At 45.5% G+C, this 20784-nt stretch overlaps 1 protein-coding gene across 1 annotated transcript in view; it reads left to right on the top strand.

Moving 5' to 3' along the window:
• Scd5 (stearoyl-CoA desaturase 5) overlaps positions 1 to 20578 on the top strand; it is a 77717-nt gene extending 57139 nt beyond the window's left edge. The window contains 6 exon segments of the mRNA XM_021163367.1: positions 4361 to 4370; positions 15807 to 15894; positions 15897 to 15944; positions 15947 to 15964; positions 19988 to 20061; positions 20462 to 20578. Coding sequence (XP_021019026.1) covers positions 4361 to 4370; positions 15807 to 15894; positions 15897 to 15944; positions 15947 to 15964; positions 19988 to 20061; positions 20462 to 20578 — 355 coding nt within the window.
• The last annotated feature ends 206 nt before the right edge of the window (positions 20579 to 20784 follow it).

The raw sequence follows: 20784 nt of genomic DNA, 5'->3' as shown, positions 1-20784 counted from the left end.
CCCCTTTTCTAAGTTCATACAAAAATGTCCCCAAACAAGGAGAAGCCCTCAACCAAGAGGCTATGTTACGACGCACACTTTGTGAGTAGCATCAGAAGTAGACACTCTCAGAGTCTACCCTTTAGCTGTCACATGGTCACTGAAAGCAATCTACAAGTGCTGCCAGTTGCCACATGTCCCTTCCACATCCCTGGAGGTATTCTGAAGGTCAGAGGACAGATTCACAGTGAGACTAGGTGAGAACATTAAATAAAACAACAGATGGGAAATCAAAATCACAAACTATATGAAGTTGAAGACTACCTGAAGCAAAGACAGAACTCTCGTTGGGTTGATCTTGGGACAGTGGTTCGCTTAATCCTTCTACACAGTGAGGCAGCTGTGGAGTGTGAGACATGTACGGTACCAGATGGAAGCATCTGTCTGTCCCTTCTCTCTTTGAGATTCTGTTTCCACAGTGATAAATAACGATGGTGGTGATGGCTCCCTTCCAAAGTGCATGAATATGTTACTCAATACAGGTGACATTCCCAATGAGGTGAGCATAAAATGTCTGTTTTTAACTGCATGTGTAGCACTACAGTGTAGCTATTCCACTTAGAAAAGTTTAGGTTCTAACCGATTATCTGTATGCGTTTTTACTTAAGACCAAATCTTACTTCATAGCCCATAGTTCCATTTCTATTTTTTTCTCCTTAAAGAATAGCTCTTCCTTTAGAAAATATTTATTTTTAATTATATGTATAAGTAAGTAGTTGGACACATGCATGTTCCAGTAGAGGCCAGAGGCATCAGATCCCCTGGATCTGGAGTTACAGGTGGTTGTTTGGTATCCATCTTGGGTGCTGGGAACTGGACTTGTTTCCTCTGCAAGAGTAATACATGCTTTTCACTGCTGAGCCATACCTGCAGCCCCAACATTCCACTTCTTAAAAATCATCCCAACAGGACTAAGATCCACTTAAGCTACTGATGTCCAGATGATGAGTTTTCCTAGCTAAAAGCATCAGAGGTCCCAAGCAAGCTTTACATCTAGGAGTGTGCTTCTCTTCCTTCCTGGCACTGCATGCCTTCCTCAGTGTGGACCCCTCTCTACAGCATCCTTGTTACTGGAACCCAGGGCCCTGACAGCCCTAACCAGCTAGCCTTGAACATGTCACCATGCCAATTAAAAAGGCAAGCGAAGTGAGAAGCAGACGAGGAAGATTTACGCAATATGACCACATTGGGAAGAAGTCTAGGGATGGCCGCCCCAACAAGGGAATTGGCAAGATACTTTAAATAGAGTGCAAAAGAGTGACAACCAAGCAGTCCTGGTCAAGGTATGGTCCTGCCCAGAACTGACATACCGTTGTCTTGGAATCTGACTCCTGGTCTGCCCCACAGATTGACAACACTTTGTTAAATCTTTCTGAGAGACAAGTTCTTCCCCAGGTGGGCCCCAGACTTCAATCTCTCTGTTTCACATGATGAGACTGCTGAAGAAACGCTAGTTCCTTGGGGAATTTTTAGCTACCATCTCAATAGTCTAATGGCTAAAGAAAGACTCATGAGTGTCTTTCATAGGTGTCTCTCCTCAATGCCTGCACTCCTATGGGGATGGTCTTACCTTCATGCCATCTGACCATTTGCTGTTCTGTTGCTTTGAGGGTCTGGATGCATAGTTCTCAGCCCCTGAAGCTTGAACTTGGCTTCAGTCTGTCAAGTTGCCCCCAGGCTCCATCTTAAAGCTCCCTCCGGAATGCTTGGCCCTTACTGGCACTAATGCAGCATAGGCAGAGATCACTCATTGCTGCTGACATTTGCAGTGACCTCAGCAGGATTCTCTTTCCATTTTGCCTTTCTCCACCTCAATCATTATTTACTCTTTGTCTTAGATTTTCTTTCTCTATTGTGCCACAGGCTCCTTTCAACATTTAGCATTGTGCCCTGTTTTGCAAATTTGAAAGATTATCACTACTTTTGTTTCCATCCTAAGTGTATGCCTTTTTTTTTTTAGCAGTGCTTTTATACGGTTCAAACTGACAATATGCTGATATTCATAAAATATTTCAGACTGAATACAAACCTGGGGCCACAGGTTTGAGTAGCCAGTGTTCCATGGCTGCTAGCTCCATCTGCTACGGTGGGCAGTGTGGGCATTCCAAACTCTGTTTTGTTCATACCTGTGGCCATTTCAATGAAAAAGCTTTAAGCAAAAGCATTTCTATACTAAGAGGTACGGGGGACACAAAGGAAGAAATGAAGCAGACCTTGTGGGTCTTACACTGTGACTGGTAAATAAAGACATATGCATGAGGAACAGCCAGAGACTCCACCACCACCAGTCTGCACATGAAAGTGTTGCTGAAAATCTTGGAGAGACCCACATTGGGCACCAGATGATAAGAAGGAAATTGGGAGTTCTCCCTTTGGGTCTCTAGTCTCCTTAATAAGTAAATTTTAAAACAGAATCTCAAGGGCCAGACTTTGAGAGAAAAGTACCAGGCTGTGCAAACTGTGAATGTCAGCAGCTGCTGGAAGGAGGGAGACAGAGGAGAGAAAGACACAACGTTTGATGCATGCTTACAAGTTCAGCAATGGATGCCAGCAAGCAACACCATGACTTAGCAGCAGGCAGGCTTACCAGAGCTGCACGGTGGTAGCTGTATGGGTGAGAGAACAGAGGACAGGGTTCCTGGGAAGGGAAAGTACATTACCTCATTAAGGGAATAATTACTCCTCCCATCTCTTTAACGTGGCTTTAGGTGATTAAGCCTCTTTAAAAGGTTGCCTTTTGTCCACATGATCAACGGACCCATCTGGATTAACTCTTTTTTTTTGTTTGTTTGTTTTTTGTTTTTTTGAGACAGGGTTTCTCTGTGTAGCCCTGGCTGTCCTGGAACTCACTCTGTAGACCAGGCTGGCCTCGAACTCAGAAATCCGCCTGCCTCTGCCTCCCGAGTGCTGGGATTAAAGGCGTGCGCCACCACGCCCGGCTCTGGATTAACTCTTAATGGAAGATACAGCAATATATAATGTTCTACTCTTTGGAGCAGTTCATGATGTCATATCTTCATCCAGGACCAAAGGCAGATTCCATTAGGGAAGGTCCATCCTGGAAGTTCTTTAAGGTTCCTGTAACATTGATCTATTAATTGGGGAGACCCTAATGTCACTTAGGAGTGGGCTAAAATTGGGGAACAAATATAATCCATTTCATGGAAATTCAGAGATCCAGCCCCAAAGCTGACCACCAGGGGGAGTTTATGTCTGGACTGGAGTCTCAATGACACAGATACAACTTCTAGACCAGTGGTTCTCAACCTGTAGGTCTCATCCTGCATATCAGATATTTATAGTATGATTCATAACAATGAATTAATTTTATGGTTGGGGGTCACCACAACACGAGGAACTGTATTAAAGGGTCGAAGCACTGGTAAGGTTGAGAGCTAGTGTTCTAGGTGGAAACGCTCATTTAGGAGAGAAGAGAGAACAAGGAACCAAGTACCAGAGCTCTACTCTGGCCTCCAGCAAGGACTTTCCTAGGTCCGCTGCTCTCTGAAACCTTGCCTTAAGCTGCCTAAGCAGTTTTTTATCTCCTGTTCTCATCAAAAGTGACACTCTAAGATGATTTCATCAGAAGCCTCCCCGCTGGCAAAGCGGATGGAAGTCCTTGCAGAAGTTTTATGGGGATGACATTCCTTCTCCTGTCTACACTTCTCTTCAGGAGCCAAGTCTACCCTTCTGTCAACTCTTTTTGTATGTGTGCATGTGAGGGGCTGGGCAGTGAGGCCTGATCGTACTGGACAAGTGTCTATCACTGAGCTACACACTCAACCCCATCAATAACACCTGCTTCTGTAAGTGTTTAAATTCCTTTAGTGTGGGCTTAGATGGTCCTTACTTGGTCTGTTTCCAAACAGCATAAAATCATTGCTGTTAATCGTTGTTAACAGGGATGAGTTGTTGTCCTTGTTAACAGGGATTACTGATTTTTTTTCACATACACTGAACAGATACCCGACACCTGGCCTTAGGGAGCCTTGGTTGACCACAGGAACCAGCGAGTGCCTGAGAGCTGTAACCTGCAGAGGCTGTCATCTGGGTGGTCACCTGGCACGGGGCTCCTAGTAGATGCCCATTGTCTGGATAGCTGATGTAATTCAGCCTTGAGTATGAAAATTCACCCTCCTCACTTGCTTGTCTTAAAGATGTATTTCACAGGTTCATCAATTTGAAAAGTTAAAGAGTGTGGGCAAGCTCCCTTCTTAGGGGAAGAATGGCTCATTGTGAAGAGTTCCGAGTTGAATTTCTAAGATTAGTAGGGATTACACAGGACAAAAGAGAAGCCAAAGCAACCTTCATCTGCTAGCAGCTGGGGATGAGTCAGGTTTTCTCAGGACGGGGCACATTTCTCTGTACACTGCTCATTTCCTCTAAGACAAGTGTGACACACAGATAAGAATGGGGGCTGAGGTAATGCAATTTACCAGAGCATGCTTCTACTCAACGGATGTGCTGCCAACTGACTCTCTCTTAAACTGCTCTTAGCTGCTTCCATGCTGAAGCATGTCATAAGTAATTACCATCAAGAGATCGAAAGCAGCTCTGTGTGTGTGTGTGTGCAAGTACATGTGTGTCTGACATGTCTGTCTACCTGTCTGCATGTTTGTCTATTTGAGTCTGTCTGTCTGTGTGTCTTTCTGTGTGTATGTATGTATGTATGTGTGTAGTTGTGTATGTTTGTGTGTGTCTGTGTGCATGTGCATGTGTGTATGTCTCTATGTGTGTGTGTTATGTGTGTGTATCTGTATCTATGGGTCTGCTGTCTTTCCTAGTGGACAGGACTTGACCTTGTTTGTTTAATCTAAAATATTGCACATACAGATTTTCTCTTTTTGTCTTTTTTTCTTTATGAGGTTATAAATTGATTACACAATTTCTTCCTTTTCCTTCTTCTGGCCCTTCCCATACACCTTCCATATTCCTCTTTGTCAGGTTTATTCTCTCTTTCTCTCTCTCTCTCTCTCTCTCTCTCTCTCTCTCTCTCTCTCACACACACACACACACACACACACACACACTAATGGCTATTGCATGCATATATGCACAGCACATGGACTTTTAAGTTCTGCTCAGTTCAGAGCTTGGCATTTGTAATGATGAACCATTCGCTTGCTTTGTATCAATATTTGTCCAAATGAGTAGGTGGATCACATTGTGAGTGACTTTGGTTAATTTTAGGGCCAGTGTGGAATATTGAGCCCTCGGATGCCCAGGTGGTGGTGTAAGGATTTCTGGACACTAAAGGCCAAGTGTTTCCAAAGAGAAACAGGAATAGAAATTACTAAATTAGCAGAATCCTCTAGCACGGGTGCCCAGGCAGAGGGAGAATCTTAAAACTATAAAGACTCTTAACAGGCATGCTCTCTCCCTCTTAGCCCTTCATGCCTTTGCTGCCAGGAGAGGGCAACAGGGAGAAGGTTAAGAGTCAAACCACTCAAGTGTGTATTGAAAGTGTGTGTTGGAAGCAGAGCGGATTCACTTGAAACGTGCTGAGTTGACAGCAGCTTGCTGGTGCCCCCAAGTCCTCTCTTTCTGTGGGTCACTGTGAGGGGCTGTCTTGCCTATAGTAAGCAAAATATTCCATGTGCTGGATTCCCCTCTGCAGGTAACCTGCTCCCCCTGGATGTGCTGGCAGGCCCATGCATGGCAAGCAGAACACCATAGTATTTCAAAGAGACAAAGAGCTCACCATTTAGGGAACCAAGCCACAGATCCCCATCTGTGGCTAGGAATAAGGCGAAACTCAAGTTAGACCACGTTAGAGAACAGGGGATGCTGGGAAGTACCCACGCAGTACTTCCAGCCAGTGGTGTCGCCATTTACCAGTGAAAATGTATTTCCTTCCCGTAATTACAGACTCCGAAGGTGAGATGACTGGAAATGGAAACAGTGTAGCAAATCCGATACGTGAGCTCTCTGGTCCTGTGTTAACCAAGCTGACTGCAGGATAGTTTCCTCATTACGGCTCTTCGAATGTTAATGAATTTCCCCCTAGATTGAGAAATAAAACAGACATGCAAACCCTCTAGAGCTCACTCAGAACCAGAACACTGGCAAACCGAAGTGGCAGTTTATCTCTGATTTGTGATATTAAAGGTCAACAAAATTTGCTAAGTAGGGGCTGGAAGAGATGGCTCAGTGGCCAAGAGCATCTTCAATGTGGACTCTGTGCCAATCACTCTCCAGGGACCAACCAAGCTGTCAGGACTGGACGGGGACTGCTAAACTATCTGCCTTCTGTATCAGCCAGCATGCCGGTCAGCACTACTGGACTACCCAGCCTCTGATGTATAAGCCAATCTGATCAATCTCTCTTAGTAATATACAAATTCTACAGGTTCTGCTCTGTGGGAAGCAGATGCGGCCGCATGGGCCAAGATGTTTACTGCCTTGCCCGAGCATGCATGGTGAAGCTGTATGCGTGGGCTGCCTGCCAGGCTGGACTGTTCCTCGTGATCTGGACCTGTCAGACTATCGGTGACCGACCTGGGCTCGTGCCTGGAGTGTGTGTGAATTCTGATTGGATGAGGCAGGGTGGAGCTAGATGAGGTCAGTCGGAGCGAGGATAGGAGTGTTGTTGTTTAGCCCTTGCCCTAAGTAGAAGCTAGTTGTAGTAAGAGAAGCTGTTGTAAGGGGAGTTTTGTAAGAAAAGCTGCAAGAAGGAGAACAAGTAAAGAAGCTGTTGCGTGAACCCAACTTGGTGTCCGTGTTGTTCGTGTCTCCGCGGGCACCGAGGACTGCGGGGACCAGGACATTGCTCCTCTAGAGAATCCTGTCTAATAATTTAGCTTTAGATTATCATGACCATCTAAGAAGTTTGAGGTTTTTATTAGGGCAGAAAAGTGAATAATAATATTATATATATACATATATTATATATATTGTATTATAATATTATGTGATTATGTAACTGTAATTATATAATATGTAATGTATTATACTATATGTAGTATAATATTATTATATAATATATAATACACACATACATATTACATAATCCATATATGATATAATACAATACTATTATATATACAAATATATTTGTGTGTGTGTGTATATATATGTACACATACATACATACATATATGGTGTGTGTGTGCACACTTGCATGTGTGTGTGTGTGTGTGCGAGAGTGTGTGTATGGGGGCAGGTTTTCATTAAATAGCTTAAATTGGCCTTTCAGACTTACTGTTTGGTCCAGACTGGTCGTGAATTTGTGACACTCCTGCCACAAGTCTCCCAAGTGCTAGGATTACAGGTGTGTGTTAACATCTCTGCTCATAAACATTTATTTTTATAAGTTTATTTGACTGAGCATGTCAACTCTCCGTTAGCAGGAAAACCTTGGGGTCTTGGCATTGTCACACCAAAGGCCACCGGGAATGCAGGAGCTCACAGCACAGGTAGATCTAGCAAAACAGGCTTCTGCAATTTAGAAGAACAGTACAGCTCTAACACAGGAACAGAACCCATGTGACATGTATGAAGCATATGTCTTTAAACATGGGATGGAGGGGTCATGCTAGATGTCTTGTTGACCTTTGCCCTGGATGAGACCAATGTGCCCATCCACATAACCAGTTCAGCAGGAGTAGGCTGACTGATCCTGAGGGCAGACCAAATGGCTGCATTGGCTCTTTCCCCTCAGAGCCTGGCTGGCTGCTTACCACTGAGAGAGGTGGCAGGGTTGGTTGACTGTTGTCCCTCCAGCACATGATCTTTGCATATGTAGGATAGAATAATCAGGGGAAACACACACACATACACACACACACACACACACACATACACATACACACACACATACACACACATATACACATACACACACATACACATACATACACACACATACACACACACACACATACACATACACACACACATACACTCACACACACACACACCACTGCTATCTCGTGTCAGCATAATTATTTCCCACTTTTTTTAACTGCTGAAGAAATTGGAGATGACAATATCATTTTTAAAAGGATCAGACTTTAAATTGAATTAAATTTCTTCTGTAAATCCCCAAACAAAGCAAGTCACAGTTAACTAGCTGCACCATCATCAAAGAAAACAGTAGTTTTGCTACAAATGCACTCCCTCAAGGATTAGATCTCTCTGACGATAAGAGCCGTAGCTTTTGCCTCCCAGAAAAATGGCAATGTACAAATGAATTGCATTCAATTTCACAGGTCCCAGATTAAGAGGAGCAGTTATGTCTTTTCCTGCGGTGATCTGTTTATGCCAGGAAGGCAGAGTGAACGTAGGAAGAGGTTCTAAGGGTGACAGAAACTGCAAACGCAGCCGCTCTCTTTAAAAAATTACTCTGCAAATGATTTTAATTTGTCTGGGTAATCCTGCGCCACAGGCCACTAGCAGCCGGGCTACTGTCCATATAACTTACTGAGAACAATTGATAACTAATAAGAAAGGGAAAGAGAGACAGAAACAGACAGAAGAATCAGACAGGGAAGCCAGAACAGAGGACAAGTGACTTAGCTGCCTTTACAAATGCTGACTGGACCTCAGCTCTTGTGGTGCAATGTAACCAGGCAGACAAAGCCAGAAGCAGAGAGAGGTGTTGACTCTTAACTCTGTTAAAATTGAAAATAGGCCTTGACTTTCATGTGTTGTGCCGTTAAGTAAAAGCAAAATGATGACTGTATTTGAAGTATCCTTGGGAAGTTCTCATCAGACCCTGTGGACCGGGCCTTGACCATGGCCAGTCTTGACCTCACTTCTTCAGTATTACGCAAGCAAACATTCCCATGGAGGGAACTCTGTTCACTGGACTCTAGCGAGTCCAATCCTCGTCTTCTGGCTGCATCTCCGCTCCAGCTTCCCAGAGCATCTTAGTGGCAGGGAAATGGCCATTGCGTCACTTGCAACCTGCCAGGCTGTGCCGTTTGCCCTATAAATAAATGCTTAGTAAACACCCTCATTATTTTTCCTGGTGTTCAACAAGATGAAGGAATTGAGGGGGAAATGAGTTTCCGGTGAGGCTTTAAATGAAATCACAAAAGCAAACGTGTTTAAGCAAGTGGTTCCGGCAGCTCATTGTTCGTCATTACACCACACGCATGGGGCTGTAATCTCGTTTGCTTCTTCTCACGGTTCTCCAGGCCGTCCCCTCTGGAGGCTGGCAGGTGCGTCCCTTCATGCCATGCTCATTAGATTTCTCTCTCAAGATCTCCTATGCCGCCAGCTTGGGACTGCTGTGTTTAGGAGCAACCAATAGACAGGAAAAGGGTACAGCAATTGCTTTTTCCATGAAAAGAGTGCTGAGAGCTTTACGCTTATCGGGGGCCAAGGTTGGGGGTGGGGAGAAATCCAGAACTCGTTTTCACGGAACAGTTTGGGTCTCTGGGATGTTTTCAGTGCGTAACTTCTCTTTGTTTTGTTTGGTTTCTTGAAATGAGGGGCGATTCTGAAGAGCAGGAGCAGCCAAAAGGTCAACACCCTGCATGTACTCTCACAGACTAGCCAGCACTGGGTATGAGGTGGCACTGGTTGTATGAAATCAGGATTATTTATTTATTTATAGTTTTCGTTTGTTTTTAGTAGTTGTTTGGTTTTCGAAGACAAGGTCTCAAGGTCACTGTGCATCCCAGGCTAGCCTTGACCCCCATGATCCTCATGCCTAGCCTCCCCAAGTTATGCGATTACAGGTGCATACAACCCCATGTCTCAATAAAATAAGACTCTGTGTCCTGAACTAAAATCTGAGAAACATTTTTTCCGTTGTGGTACTGGTGTGGTAAGAAGTGGCGAGCGGCAGGGATGAGAATCTCTGGCACCTAACCAGCAGTCTTCCAGCAGCGGGAAACAGCGTTAGAATTACCCGAAAGGTGGTGTGAGTGACTTCGTATTCCTGATTAAATACGTGAGTCTCTCTCTGCTTTCAAGTCTGTGAAGCCAGCCGCTATACTCTGTGGGTTCTTCTTAATTCTGTATTTACCACCTTCTTTCTAGTCTTGATCTTGTCATTTTTCTCCTCTTGATCTCAAAGGTTTTCTCCAAGTTCAGAGCCAAAATGCTCTCAGGAAGACTTCACAAAGCACAACTAAACTCATGAGAATGAGAATTAATTCTATGTATTGTTGCATTTTCACACATTTTACCAACTGGAGAATAACCTAGAAGTTCATCTTCAGAAATGGTTCTTTTAAACTAGGGATTGGAAATCTTTCAATGAATCCTGGTGCAAGAAAGCAACATGGTGCAAGAAAAGCCTTTGATTGGGTTGTTAGCTTTGTGTGTGAAATCTTGAATTGATAACCCAAGAGATAAGCATCTAATAGCGTCCCAGAACAGCCTGCTCATGTATTGTATGGTTGGGTCTTTAAAAAGAACAATAACAAAAGCTTGAGTCTTAATCCATTTGCTTTACTAAAATCACTGCAGTGATCTTATCCTTCTGAGAAGTTAGAAATTCATCATTTATTAACCATTTAGAACATTTAGTCAGTCCGAAAATATTTAGGAGTGTTTTCCACTTCCTTGTTTGAGCTCAGAGTCTGCCTGTCTGCCACCACATATCCCTGTGGCAAGTGTAGTCACCTGCTGTGTGACAAAACTTTTCCCAGGGAGACACAACACATGAGCCTACTTACCCCAGATAGGAGATCCACAACAGACCAAAGTGCAACTTGGTGGATCAATAAGTTTTATTGGGGTTCCTTACAGGAGTGTAGGTGAGGGGTTACTTCCAGGAGCAGAAATAACTGAAAGACAGCTCTACCGTCAAAGCCCACCCACAAAGCTGGGGACCTGGAGCACACTGTACAATCTGTAGGCAGCTCAGTGGATTGAAGAGCTCTTTCTAGGTACATCAATTGGTCTAAATCTCTTTAAGGTGGCTTGGCTGTTTTCTGCTTCTTCCAGGCAAGCTGGTCTAGTCTGAGAGTCTTCTCTGCACTTTGGCTTGTCTGAGAGCAACTCTCAGCTTTTATTTGCTCAAGCTGGGAGGGGCTTGGTAAATCTGGTCAGTTTCAGGGACTTCCTGAAGCTATTTCGAGTTGCTTACCTTCCTGCTTAAGGAGCTTCCTGCAGGATGGAATGCCTTAATCTTATAGCAAATTGTTACCCAGCAGCCATCTCAGAGGCGAGCTCAGAGGAAGCTCACTTGAGAGCACCCTTAGGATCAGTGCCCATGAAGTAGGAATGCCGTGGGAATAGGGATGGACAGGAGGAGAAGCTGGCCTCTGCTCAGTGTGATGGCAGAATCAACCAACACTACAGGGACTAGGTGCAGGCAGTGGTCCACACCTTCATTTATTCACTGCAGTGTCATCTGTGAGGGGATGGTATCTGCACAAGACCAAGATCAAGTTCTCAGCACAAAGGAAATAAATTTACCTCAGAGGGACCAAGGTCAGGGAATAAGAGACAAAGTCAGGAGAGCGAGGATGAGGGAGATGGGGAAGTGAACAAGGAGAGGGGAAGGAATATTTGTCCTGAAGGGACTAAGGACTGCCTCTGGATAGCGAGGACAGATGTGGCCCATAGGGAAATGGCGGTTTATAAAGGTAAAAAGGGAAACCCCATGTTAGGATGAGTTAATTAAGTTTGATTGGACAGGTTAATTAGGTGAGCCAAAGGGGCCTTTGATCACTGACTTCAATACTTTGATAGCTGGACCTTGGTGGTCAGCCTCACTTTAGGAATGTAATCTAATGGGTTTTAGCAACGCAGAGGGAGTGGTGTGTGTGTGTGTGTGTGTGTGTGTGTGTGTGTGTGTGTGTGTGTGAGCAAGTCAAGGCCTGCCACAGCCATGTGTGCCATGCTGGGCCTGCAGGAGCCCTTCAGTGAATGGAGGGACAGTAAGTACCTAGGGAACGTGATTCTCTGTCAGTGGCAGCGCTGCCCGCAACTGGGAAATGAGATGCTCTTCATTCTAAGAAGGGGTTGAGGTGGCCTATGACAATGTCCCTACTGTGTGCTTTTAGGTTCTCCGAGAAAAATCCTCATTCAACTGGCTTAAACAAAGGAAAGCACCAGACCAGTTAGCGCCTGGGCTCCATAACATTTTCAAGGCGCTGTCCAGCTTCCTGATCTGTCAGCGGAAGATGTCAGTTTTGTTTCACAGGCTCCGGTCATAGCCACAGATGGTGGAACAGGGGTCACTGTGGGAAACAAGAAACCATATTGGTCCCTGTGCCTTTTATGTTGCAGACAATAGTTCCTTGTGTCTTTCTTTTTTGTTGTGATGATAGAGATGACAATATTTATTATTTTACCTATTTAAGACTTATCTTTCCTTTTTCAATGTATATGAGTACACTGTCACTTCCTTCAGACACACCAGAAGAGGGCATCGGATCCCATTACACATGGTTGTGAGCCACCAAGTGGGTGCTGGGAATCGAACTCAGGACCTCTGGAAGAGCAGTCAGTGCTCTTAACCACTGAGCCATCTCTCCAGCTCTATTTTACCTATTTAAAATTACATGCTTCTATGGCTTTAAGTCCATTCACAGTGTTGTATAACATCTATTACAATTGAGTTTTGTCACTTTGATCCAAACCTAGACATAGCTGGGAAGAGGGGATCTCAGTTGAGGAACTGTCCACTAGACTGGCTTGTAGTGTGTCCAAGGGGCATTTTGTTGATAAGTGCTTGATGTGGGAGGGCCCGGCCCATTATAGGTACTGCCTCCCTGTGGGAGGGGCCCAGCCCATTGTGGGTACCGCCTCCCTGGGGTAGTTAAGAAAAGAGCCAAGCACACCTTGCGAAGCAAGCCAATAAACAGCTGCTCTCTGCTTCAGTTTCTGCCTCCAGGTTCCTGTCCTGAGCTCCTGCCTTAGCTCACCTCCATGCTAGACTGCAAGCTGTAAGATAAAGCAAACCTTTTCCTGCCCAAGTTGTTTTACAGCCGGCACCTGTGACTTCCTGGTCCTGAGGCTAAGCTCTCAAGGGCTGCTCCTCTTCCCCTCCGCCATGTCAGCTAGCATCATCTGCACCTTTGTTGTCTTCCTTGACTCCATCTCTTCTCTCCAACATCAAGGCTTTTTAATTTTTTTTTTTTTTTTTTTTTTGGTTTTTCGAGACAGGGTTTCTCTGTGTAGCCCTGGCTGTCCTGGCACTCACTTTGTAGACCAGGCTGGCCTCGAACTCAGAAATCCGCCCGCCTCTGCCTCCCGAGTGCTGGGATTAAAGGCTTTTTAATTTTTAAACAAATCTAGTCACCGGCCTTTTCAAATAGATCTAGAACTTAACCACTCCTAATCACCATTTCTGTTACTCTCCTCGACCACATTTTGTGATTACTGCCACAGTCCCTACAAGACCTCTTTCCCACTTGGTCCCCCTTTGTCTCCCCTGGTCCCATCACCTGCCTCATCCACTGTCCTCTCCTGTGGTTCCCTGAAGTCTCCAGAGCCTTGTGTTGGAGTTTCCTCCAACATACTTAGCCAAATAGGTAGCGCCTCGCTTTCTTCAAGTCTTCACTGAAGCCACAGTACAGGTTCGACCTTCCCTAGATGCCTATTTCATACCCTGAGTATATCATATTGTCCTCTACTTCATTGTTTTTCGTGTATTTATGACTAAGGTACTCTGTGTTTCATCTACACTGGTTGGCATCTGTCTTTCCTATCAGAACCTATCAGATACACGGGCTGCCTTTGTTCCACAAGGGAAGTGATGTTTGTCTGTCGACTTCATTGGAGTCTCAGTGCTGAGGGAAAAACCTGGCATAGGGTAGACATGTAATAAATCTGTTGGTACAGCATCTTACACAAGAGAAAGCTGAGGCTCAACACAAGGAAATAATCTACTCAGGGCCACATAGCTAGGAAGTAGCCAAGTGGAGTAGTTAAATGCTCTGTGATGTTTTATAACATTAAAAAATCCATTTAGCAAAAAGCCAGACGATACCAATGGCCCCACTCCAGCCTTTCTCCCTTCTACTGATGGAAGAAAGGAGTTTGAAATGAGCTGGGATCTCCTGCTGAGGGGCATCAGGAGATTGCCTGTGGGCTGCTGGCAAGGACGTTCAGACTGAGTGTCATTAAGGAAGGAAGGAAGCTAGCAAGCTATCTCCGTGCTGGGCCTGGCCTGAGGAGCAGAGGCCAAGGCCTGTAATTAAATGCAGAACAGCTGCTCTAGGCTGGCACTGCGTGGGGGAGGGATCTGGGCCACACGGGGTGGATTTGCAGTGAAACAGTCCCGGAGAACAGCAGTTTTTGATATCAAGAATCAGCACATGAGCATCCCGCTTTGACTTGCCCATGGTCCCTGAGACACCTCCTTTCATCTACACCAGGGTAGAAGCGCGGAAGTCTCACAGGACCCGGAAGGACGCTCCGGGCTTTGCAATTAGGCTCGCTGCTGCTTTGCCGGAATGATCAGGGGTTTTGTGGCTGGGTTGGATTTTGCATGTTCATTTCTGTAAGTTGCATCTCTTTCTCAGGAAAAGGGAATTTTTGGCTGGATGTGCTCACGCGAGCTAGCGAAGCACACAACTGGTGTTTCTTGCCATGTTGCAGGCGCACGCTCTACACAGGGTTCAGCGGGGTGGAGCTTTGAAAACTGGAGCGTTGGCTGGCAGGTAGCTAGCTTCTTGGCCAGTTGACAAGGAGGAGGCAGAGGCACAGAGTAGAGGTTGAGTCCTCCAGGCTGCAGCCCCACTTCAATGGTGCACCAGAGTTGCAGTCATGGGAGGCCAGGCCAATGGGAGGCTTTAGGGCACGAGGTCCCGACTGGGGCATCGCTGTCCTAGCTATACTGTGAGACTTGAGCAGGAGAGGCCCATGGAACTCTAGTCAACAGCAAGGTATTGACTCAGAACAGGCCTAGGAGAGGAAGCTCTGAAGGCTTGGCTGAGAGAGAGAGAGAGAGAGAGAGAGAGAGAGAGAGAGAGAGAGAGAGAGAGAGAGAGAGGAGGCCCCTGGTTCAAAATGCTTGTTAGCAACAGTCCATGGCTCTTGGTGCTGTTATCAGTCTTCTTTCTTTTTTACTTGTTTTTTTCCTGACAAGGGCTCACTCTATAGCCCAGGCTAGCCCCAAACTCACAAGCTTCTCTCCTCCTGAGTGCAGGAATTAGAGGTGTGCATTACCACACCCAGCTCAATAACTTTCTACTGACTGGTTACTTTTGATGTGGCTATATGCTTGAATCCATACTTTAATTTTTTTTTTTTGAGGCAATATCTTGGTCAGGATAGCCTTGAACTCAGCATTCTCCTGCCCCTGCCTCTTGAGTGCTGCTGGGCTTACAACCTGCCTGTTGTACCTGGGTTGTTTATTTTGTGCTGACTTGGAGTGCAACATCTGGTGGATAGAGAACACCTCCAGTGGCGAATCACATGCCTTTTTACCAATCTAAGTTAATACAGACTCATGCACCTAAAATTATTTAAGAAATGCTGGATGTCTCTTGAAATTATTCAAGTAAGCCTGACTGTCAGGTTCACTGGTAGAGAAGTATCCAGGAGCTAGCTCAGATTCATGGTAACAGGATAAACATTCCTCAGAGATGCATGGGTTGGCTGGCTACTTATTTTACATGGAAGTTGTTCCAAAGTATGCCAAAAGGCTGGCTACTTCCTACAGCATTCTGCCTGTCTCAGTTCTCAAAACTGTGCTAATGGCCTCACTTTGTAACCATGTGGGCTCACGGTCCCTCTTCCCACAGGTCCAGTGTCTGATGACGGCATGGCATTCTTCCTTGTCGTAGGTACTAGAAGATCATGTGTTTCCTGTCCCCCCCCCCCACCACCACTGATGCCCTGGTACATCTGGGGAGAGTCTATGGAATTCCTTCTTTGTAACTTCCATTCTCTGATACATTGTTGCCCTCAATGGCATCTGGCTGGTCAACAGCGCTGCCCATGTATAGGAAAGCAGACCTATGACAAGCAAATCAGCCCTCAGAAGAAACTACTCATGCTCTGGGAGCCACTGGTGAGTGAGGCATTGAGAGCCAGAAGAGGCATGGTGGTCCAGATGTTATTGACTTAGTGAGAGGGAAGGGTTTGTGACTCTAAAAAATGAGAGTAGAGCAGTGCAGAGACACTGAACATTGGCCTTGGCATCCTAGCTCTGAGACAAGTCGGGCGAGTTCTCTGCTTTACGATGCTCTTATCCGTCAAACAGGAAAGAGCAATGCCTCCCTTGTAGAGCATACAAACTGCACAGTGCCACTCCTGGAGCACGGAAGATGATCAATAAATGGTATAATAGTTACTTTCATCATGAAAATTTTCCTACAGGAAGAAAAGCAGCAATTGCTTTGTTTCTCAAACAGTCTTGTCTACTCTAGACTTGGCTATCCAATCATATGTCAGGGGGGAAAAGGTCTTCAATCATGCAATGGCAAGAAAGGAGAGTCATGGACCACAAGTAGCTAAGAGTAATGTTAGCCAGTGCAGACTCCAAGTTAGGTTCATCCTGGGTCCTCCACTTGCTCTCTGGGCACGGTCCTCAACATTCTGGGTTCTTATCTGTAATAAGACAGTAGGTAGGTAGCCCTTCCCTCCTCCCTGGGTCACTGGAGAGTAAAATGAGTTAATACACAACCTTGTCAAGCTGCTTAGCACGAAGTCAGCCCTTTGTGGCGCTGCCTTTATTGCCAGCTTTATGGTCGTAGGTGAGTTACCTCTCCCATCTGTGCATTTCTGTCCTCATTTTAAAGCAGCAATAATCATAGCAGTTAGCTGAGAGGCGTGAGGATAATAGGAGTTAGTACTTAGCCCTTAGCGCTCTGCTCAGTGTGCAGTAAGCAACTCATAAATATTAGCTGAGCCCCTCCAAATGCAATGCTGGCTCCTTGGTAAAGCTCTGAGCATTGAGCAGAGACCAAGCCAGGAGGAGAAGGGTAGGAACAGTCTCTGCCACTTGGTGGTGAGCTCCTGTGTCTGTTTCATCAACCATCCAACTAAGATGGGGCGGGGTGGGGGTGGGGCTTAAGGTCTTGTCAACCTGTGTTGACAGCAGCAACTGGAGGGAGATAATCTGAGCTCTAGCTGTGGAGTCACTCCATGGGAGGGAACGGGAGGAGGGGAGCCCAGAAGGGATTGTCTCCTCTCTGCTGCTTTCTCCTCTCATCTTGTGTCTTGAGTGGCTATAACTAGAGGAGCCACATTATGTGCCATTTCCAGGCACAAATAGAAGTGGGGACACCAGTGTTATATACCTACAGTGAACTAGTATTCACAAATGAAAAGACTCAAGCTAGGGTACACCAGACAGCCTGGGTGAACCTGGGAGATCACTGCTGAGTGGCAGCAGACAGTCACAAAGGAGCTGAGACTGTGTGACTTCATCACATCATCTGTCCACAGCAGGACAGGCAGAGTGCGCAAAACTGCTTGCTGTGCAATCCAGAGGACCTGAGTTCAATTCCCAGGACCCACAGTAGAGGGAGAGCGCTGGCTCCCTAAAGTTACCCTTTGACCTCCACATGTGTGGCATGGCACATGTTCAACTCTATCTCTACACACACACAAGTGCACATTAACAAATAAAAATCTATAATCTGTCCAAGGCAGTCAGATTTATAAAGACGGAAAATAGGCCTAAGGAATGGGAAGGGGAACCAGCTAAAGAGTCATGGGGGGGCGGGGGCATAGAAGATGATGGTGGGAGCCTCTTGAAGAATATTGAAAATTCTCAAGGTCATTGTAATGTATTATATTGTGCACTCTAGAAGGGGAGATTCTGTGAATTATAACTCAATAAAGCCTCTTTAAAAGGAAATGAACTGATCATGGGGAATGAAAATGAAAACCAAAAGGAGCTAGCGCCTCACCTTAGTTAGAATGACTTAGCACAAAGATGAAGGGTGCCTATTGGCCTTTCCCTCCTCCTGCTCCTCTTCCTCCTGCTCCTCCTCTTCCTCTCCCTCCTCCTGCTTCTCTTGCTCCCCCTCCTCCTTTGTAAAAGGGTGTAGTCATTGAGGCTAAACAATATGAAAGAATTTTTGAAAACGTTAAAAAAAGGGAATTACCATGTGATCCAGCAAGTTTACAATCTGGTGTGCATCCGAAGGAAATGAAATGTTTTCAGAAGAGGCACTGCACTGCCAGGTCTATTTAAGCCCTGTTTCCAATATTCAAGATACTGAGTGAATGTCCACCAGTGGAGGAATATGCTACGTGAGTGTGTGATAGACAGCACTCCTCAGCCTTAGTGAAGAAGGGCATCCTGTCAGACGCAGTGAACTTGAAGGCTGTAACACTTGTAGGGCATCAGGCACAGAAAGACAAATGCTGCAGCATCTTGTATATCTGTTGAACCCCCAAAAGTGAAACTCACAGAAACAGGGAGTAAATGGGGTCACCAGGTGCTGGAATATGTAAGGAGGGCAAGAGGTATTGGAACACATACACACACGTGCACACACACATGCACACACACACATGCACACACTCTCATACACACACATGCACACACTCTAATACACACACATATGCACACACTCTCATATACACATATACACACCATGCACACACATTCTCATATACACACACATACATGCACACACACTCTCATATACACACTTGCACACACTCTCATATACACACATCTACACACACTCACACACACACACACACACACACTCCCATTAGACAGAAGGAATCAATTAAAGAGATCCATTGCATAATATGGTGATATATCTGTCAACAATGTATTGCAAATTGCTGGTAGTTGTTTTTTAGTTTCTACCACAAAAACTATGTATGTAGGGAATGTATAGGTGAATTAGCCCAGTTTAGTCATTCTACAATGTACATACATTTTCAACATGTGTGCTTATATGTCATACATACGTTTTTGTTATTTAAAAAATTAGCAAAAGAAAAACCAAGAGAATCAAACGAGAGAAGCTCATTTGCCCTGAAGATGCCTCCTGAAGAATGGCAAGGACGAGACAAGTCAGTGGGAGACAGGAATTCTTCACACTAGACCTGATATTTAAAGGCCAGGTTTTTAATTCACTCTCCTGTCTGAACATTCTCATTTCTCCCTTCCAGAGCATGAAGGAAGTCTCCCTGTAATCACTCCCTCCCACAGAGGCTATTTCCCTTTTATGAACTTATGTCAAAATAATGGCCTGCTGTCAGCCTCATAGCATTTACCTTGAGAAGGGCAGCCCCCAAGGAGCAGCATCTTGTCTGCCGCCGATGCCGAAGAGCTAATCTCGTGTTGCTGCTGAACAACGGTGCTGTTATTTCCTGTCCAACTTAGCCTGTCTAGCAACTCAGTGAATGTTTCCGAGCGCTGGAGCCAAGTCTTTTGCCCAAACAGGCGGTCTGAAACAGCCTTAAATGCCGTAGATCTTAAAACCTGATAAAAACTTCTATGCAGGCATCCATGTGTACTGCTGTTCTGTTAACATCTTTCAGGAAACAGAGCCAGTCTAGATGTCCGCCAGCAGATGGCTAAGAAGTGTGATACATATACACCGTGGGATGCCATGCAGCTACAGAGCAGGGAGAGCTCAGGGCACTCACAGGAAAACCACCGTCATCAAACATCCAAATGAGCCAAACTTGGGAAGATGGTTGTCTGTCGAGTGTTTTATTTTATATGTAGAGCCTAGATTTAAAGTAATGTGTGTGCACTGATGTGTGTGCTTTTACATACACACCACTCCTAAAACTAGAAAGGGGATCATTAGGAGAGCGGAGATTTTCAGGGATGAAGGGGAAGGACTGGGAGAGAGAGGGCATTCAATAAGAAAGCCAAGGAGACTAACAGAAGCAGGGATGGCTGGAGCGAGGCAGGGTAGAAGAGAAGGCAGTGAGGACGTGGAGCAACTGAGAAATATAATGACACATATGGATGAAGACTTCATATTGAAACTACTTTGTATCCTAACCTTAAAAAGTGAATTAAAAACAAACAAACAAATCCCAAACACTAACAACATCCATGGGGGAGGCGGCCATGACCAGTGACGTCAAGGCACCCTTTGTTTTCCAGGTGAAGGCTTCCGCAATTACCACCACCCTCTCCCTTTTGACTTCTCTACAAGCAAATTTGGCTTAAATTTCAACCCAACTGTACTGGCTAGTTTTGTGTCAACTTGACACAGCTGGAGTTATCACAGAGAAAGGAGCTTCAGTTGAGGAAATGCCTCCATGAGATCCAGCTGTAAGGCATTTTCTCAATTAGTGATCAAGCGGGGAAAGGTCCCTTGTGGGTGGGACCATCTCTGGGCTGGTAGTCTTGATTCTATAAGAGAGCAGGCTGAGTAAGCCAGGGGAGGCAAGCCAGTAAGTAACACCCCTCCATGGCCTCTGCATCAGCTCCTGCTCCCTGACCTGTTTGAGTTCCAGTCCTGACTTCCTTAGGGATGAACAGCAGTATGGAAGTGTAAGCCAAATAAACCCTTACCTCCTCAACTTGCTTCTTGGTCATGTTGTTTGTGCAGGAATAGAAACCCTGACTAATACACCAACCAACTGGTTCATTGACGTCATGTGCTTCCTGGGACTGGCCACTGACCACAAACGGGTGACCAAGCAGATGACTAAGGCCTGCAAGGCCATGACTGGTGATGGCAGTGGCTGAAGCCTGCCCAATGCCGTCCATAGTGACGACTCTTGGTGACTCTCCGCATCCAGCTAGCGGCTGTTGGCTTACAGTTCTCTTGTTTGCTGCTTGTAAGAGGGGATAGGTGGTAGAGAGGGGATGAAATCTACAGGGTTTGGGAAGCTTCATTTGTCTCAGATAATGTCAACTGTAACAATCAATGATAAAAATCAGTCGGCATGGTT

This window comes from Mus caroli, unplaced genomic scaffold (genome assembly GCF_978045245.1).
Source record: "Mus caroli unplaced genomic scaffold, Mus_caroli_1 scaffold_4, whole genome shotgun sequence".
Classification (NCBI taxonomy): Eukaryota; Metazoa; Chordata; class Mammalia; order Rodentia; family Muridae; genus Mus; species Mus caroli.
Note: the sequence above shows the minus strand (reverse complement) of the source record. Positions and strands in the feature narration are given on the sequence as shown.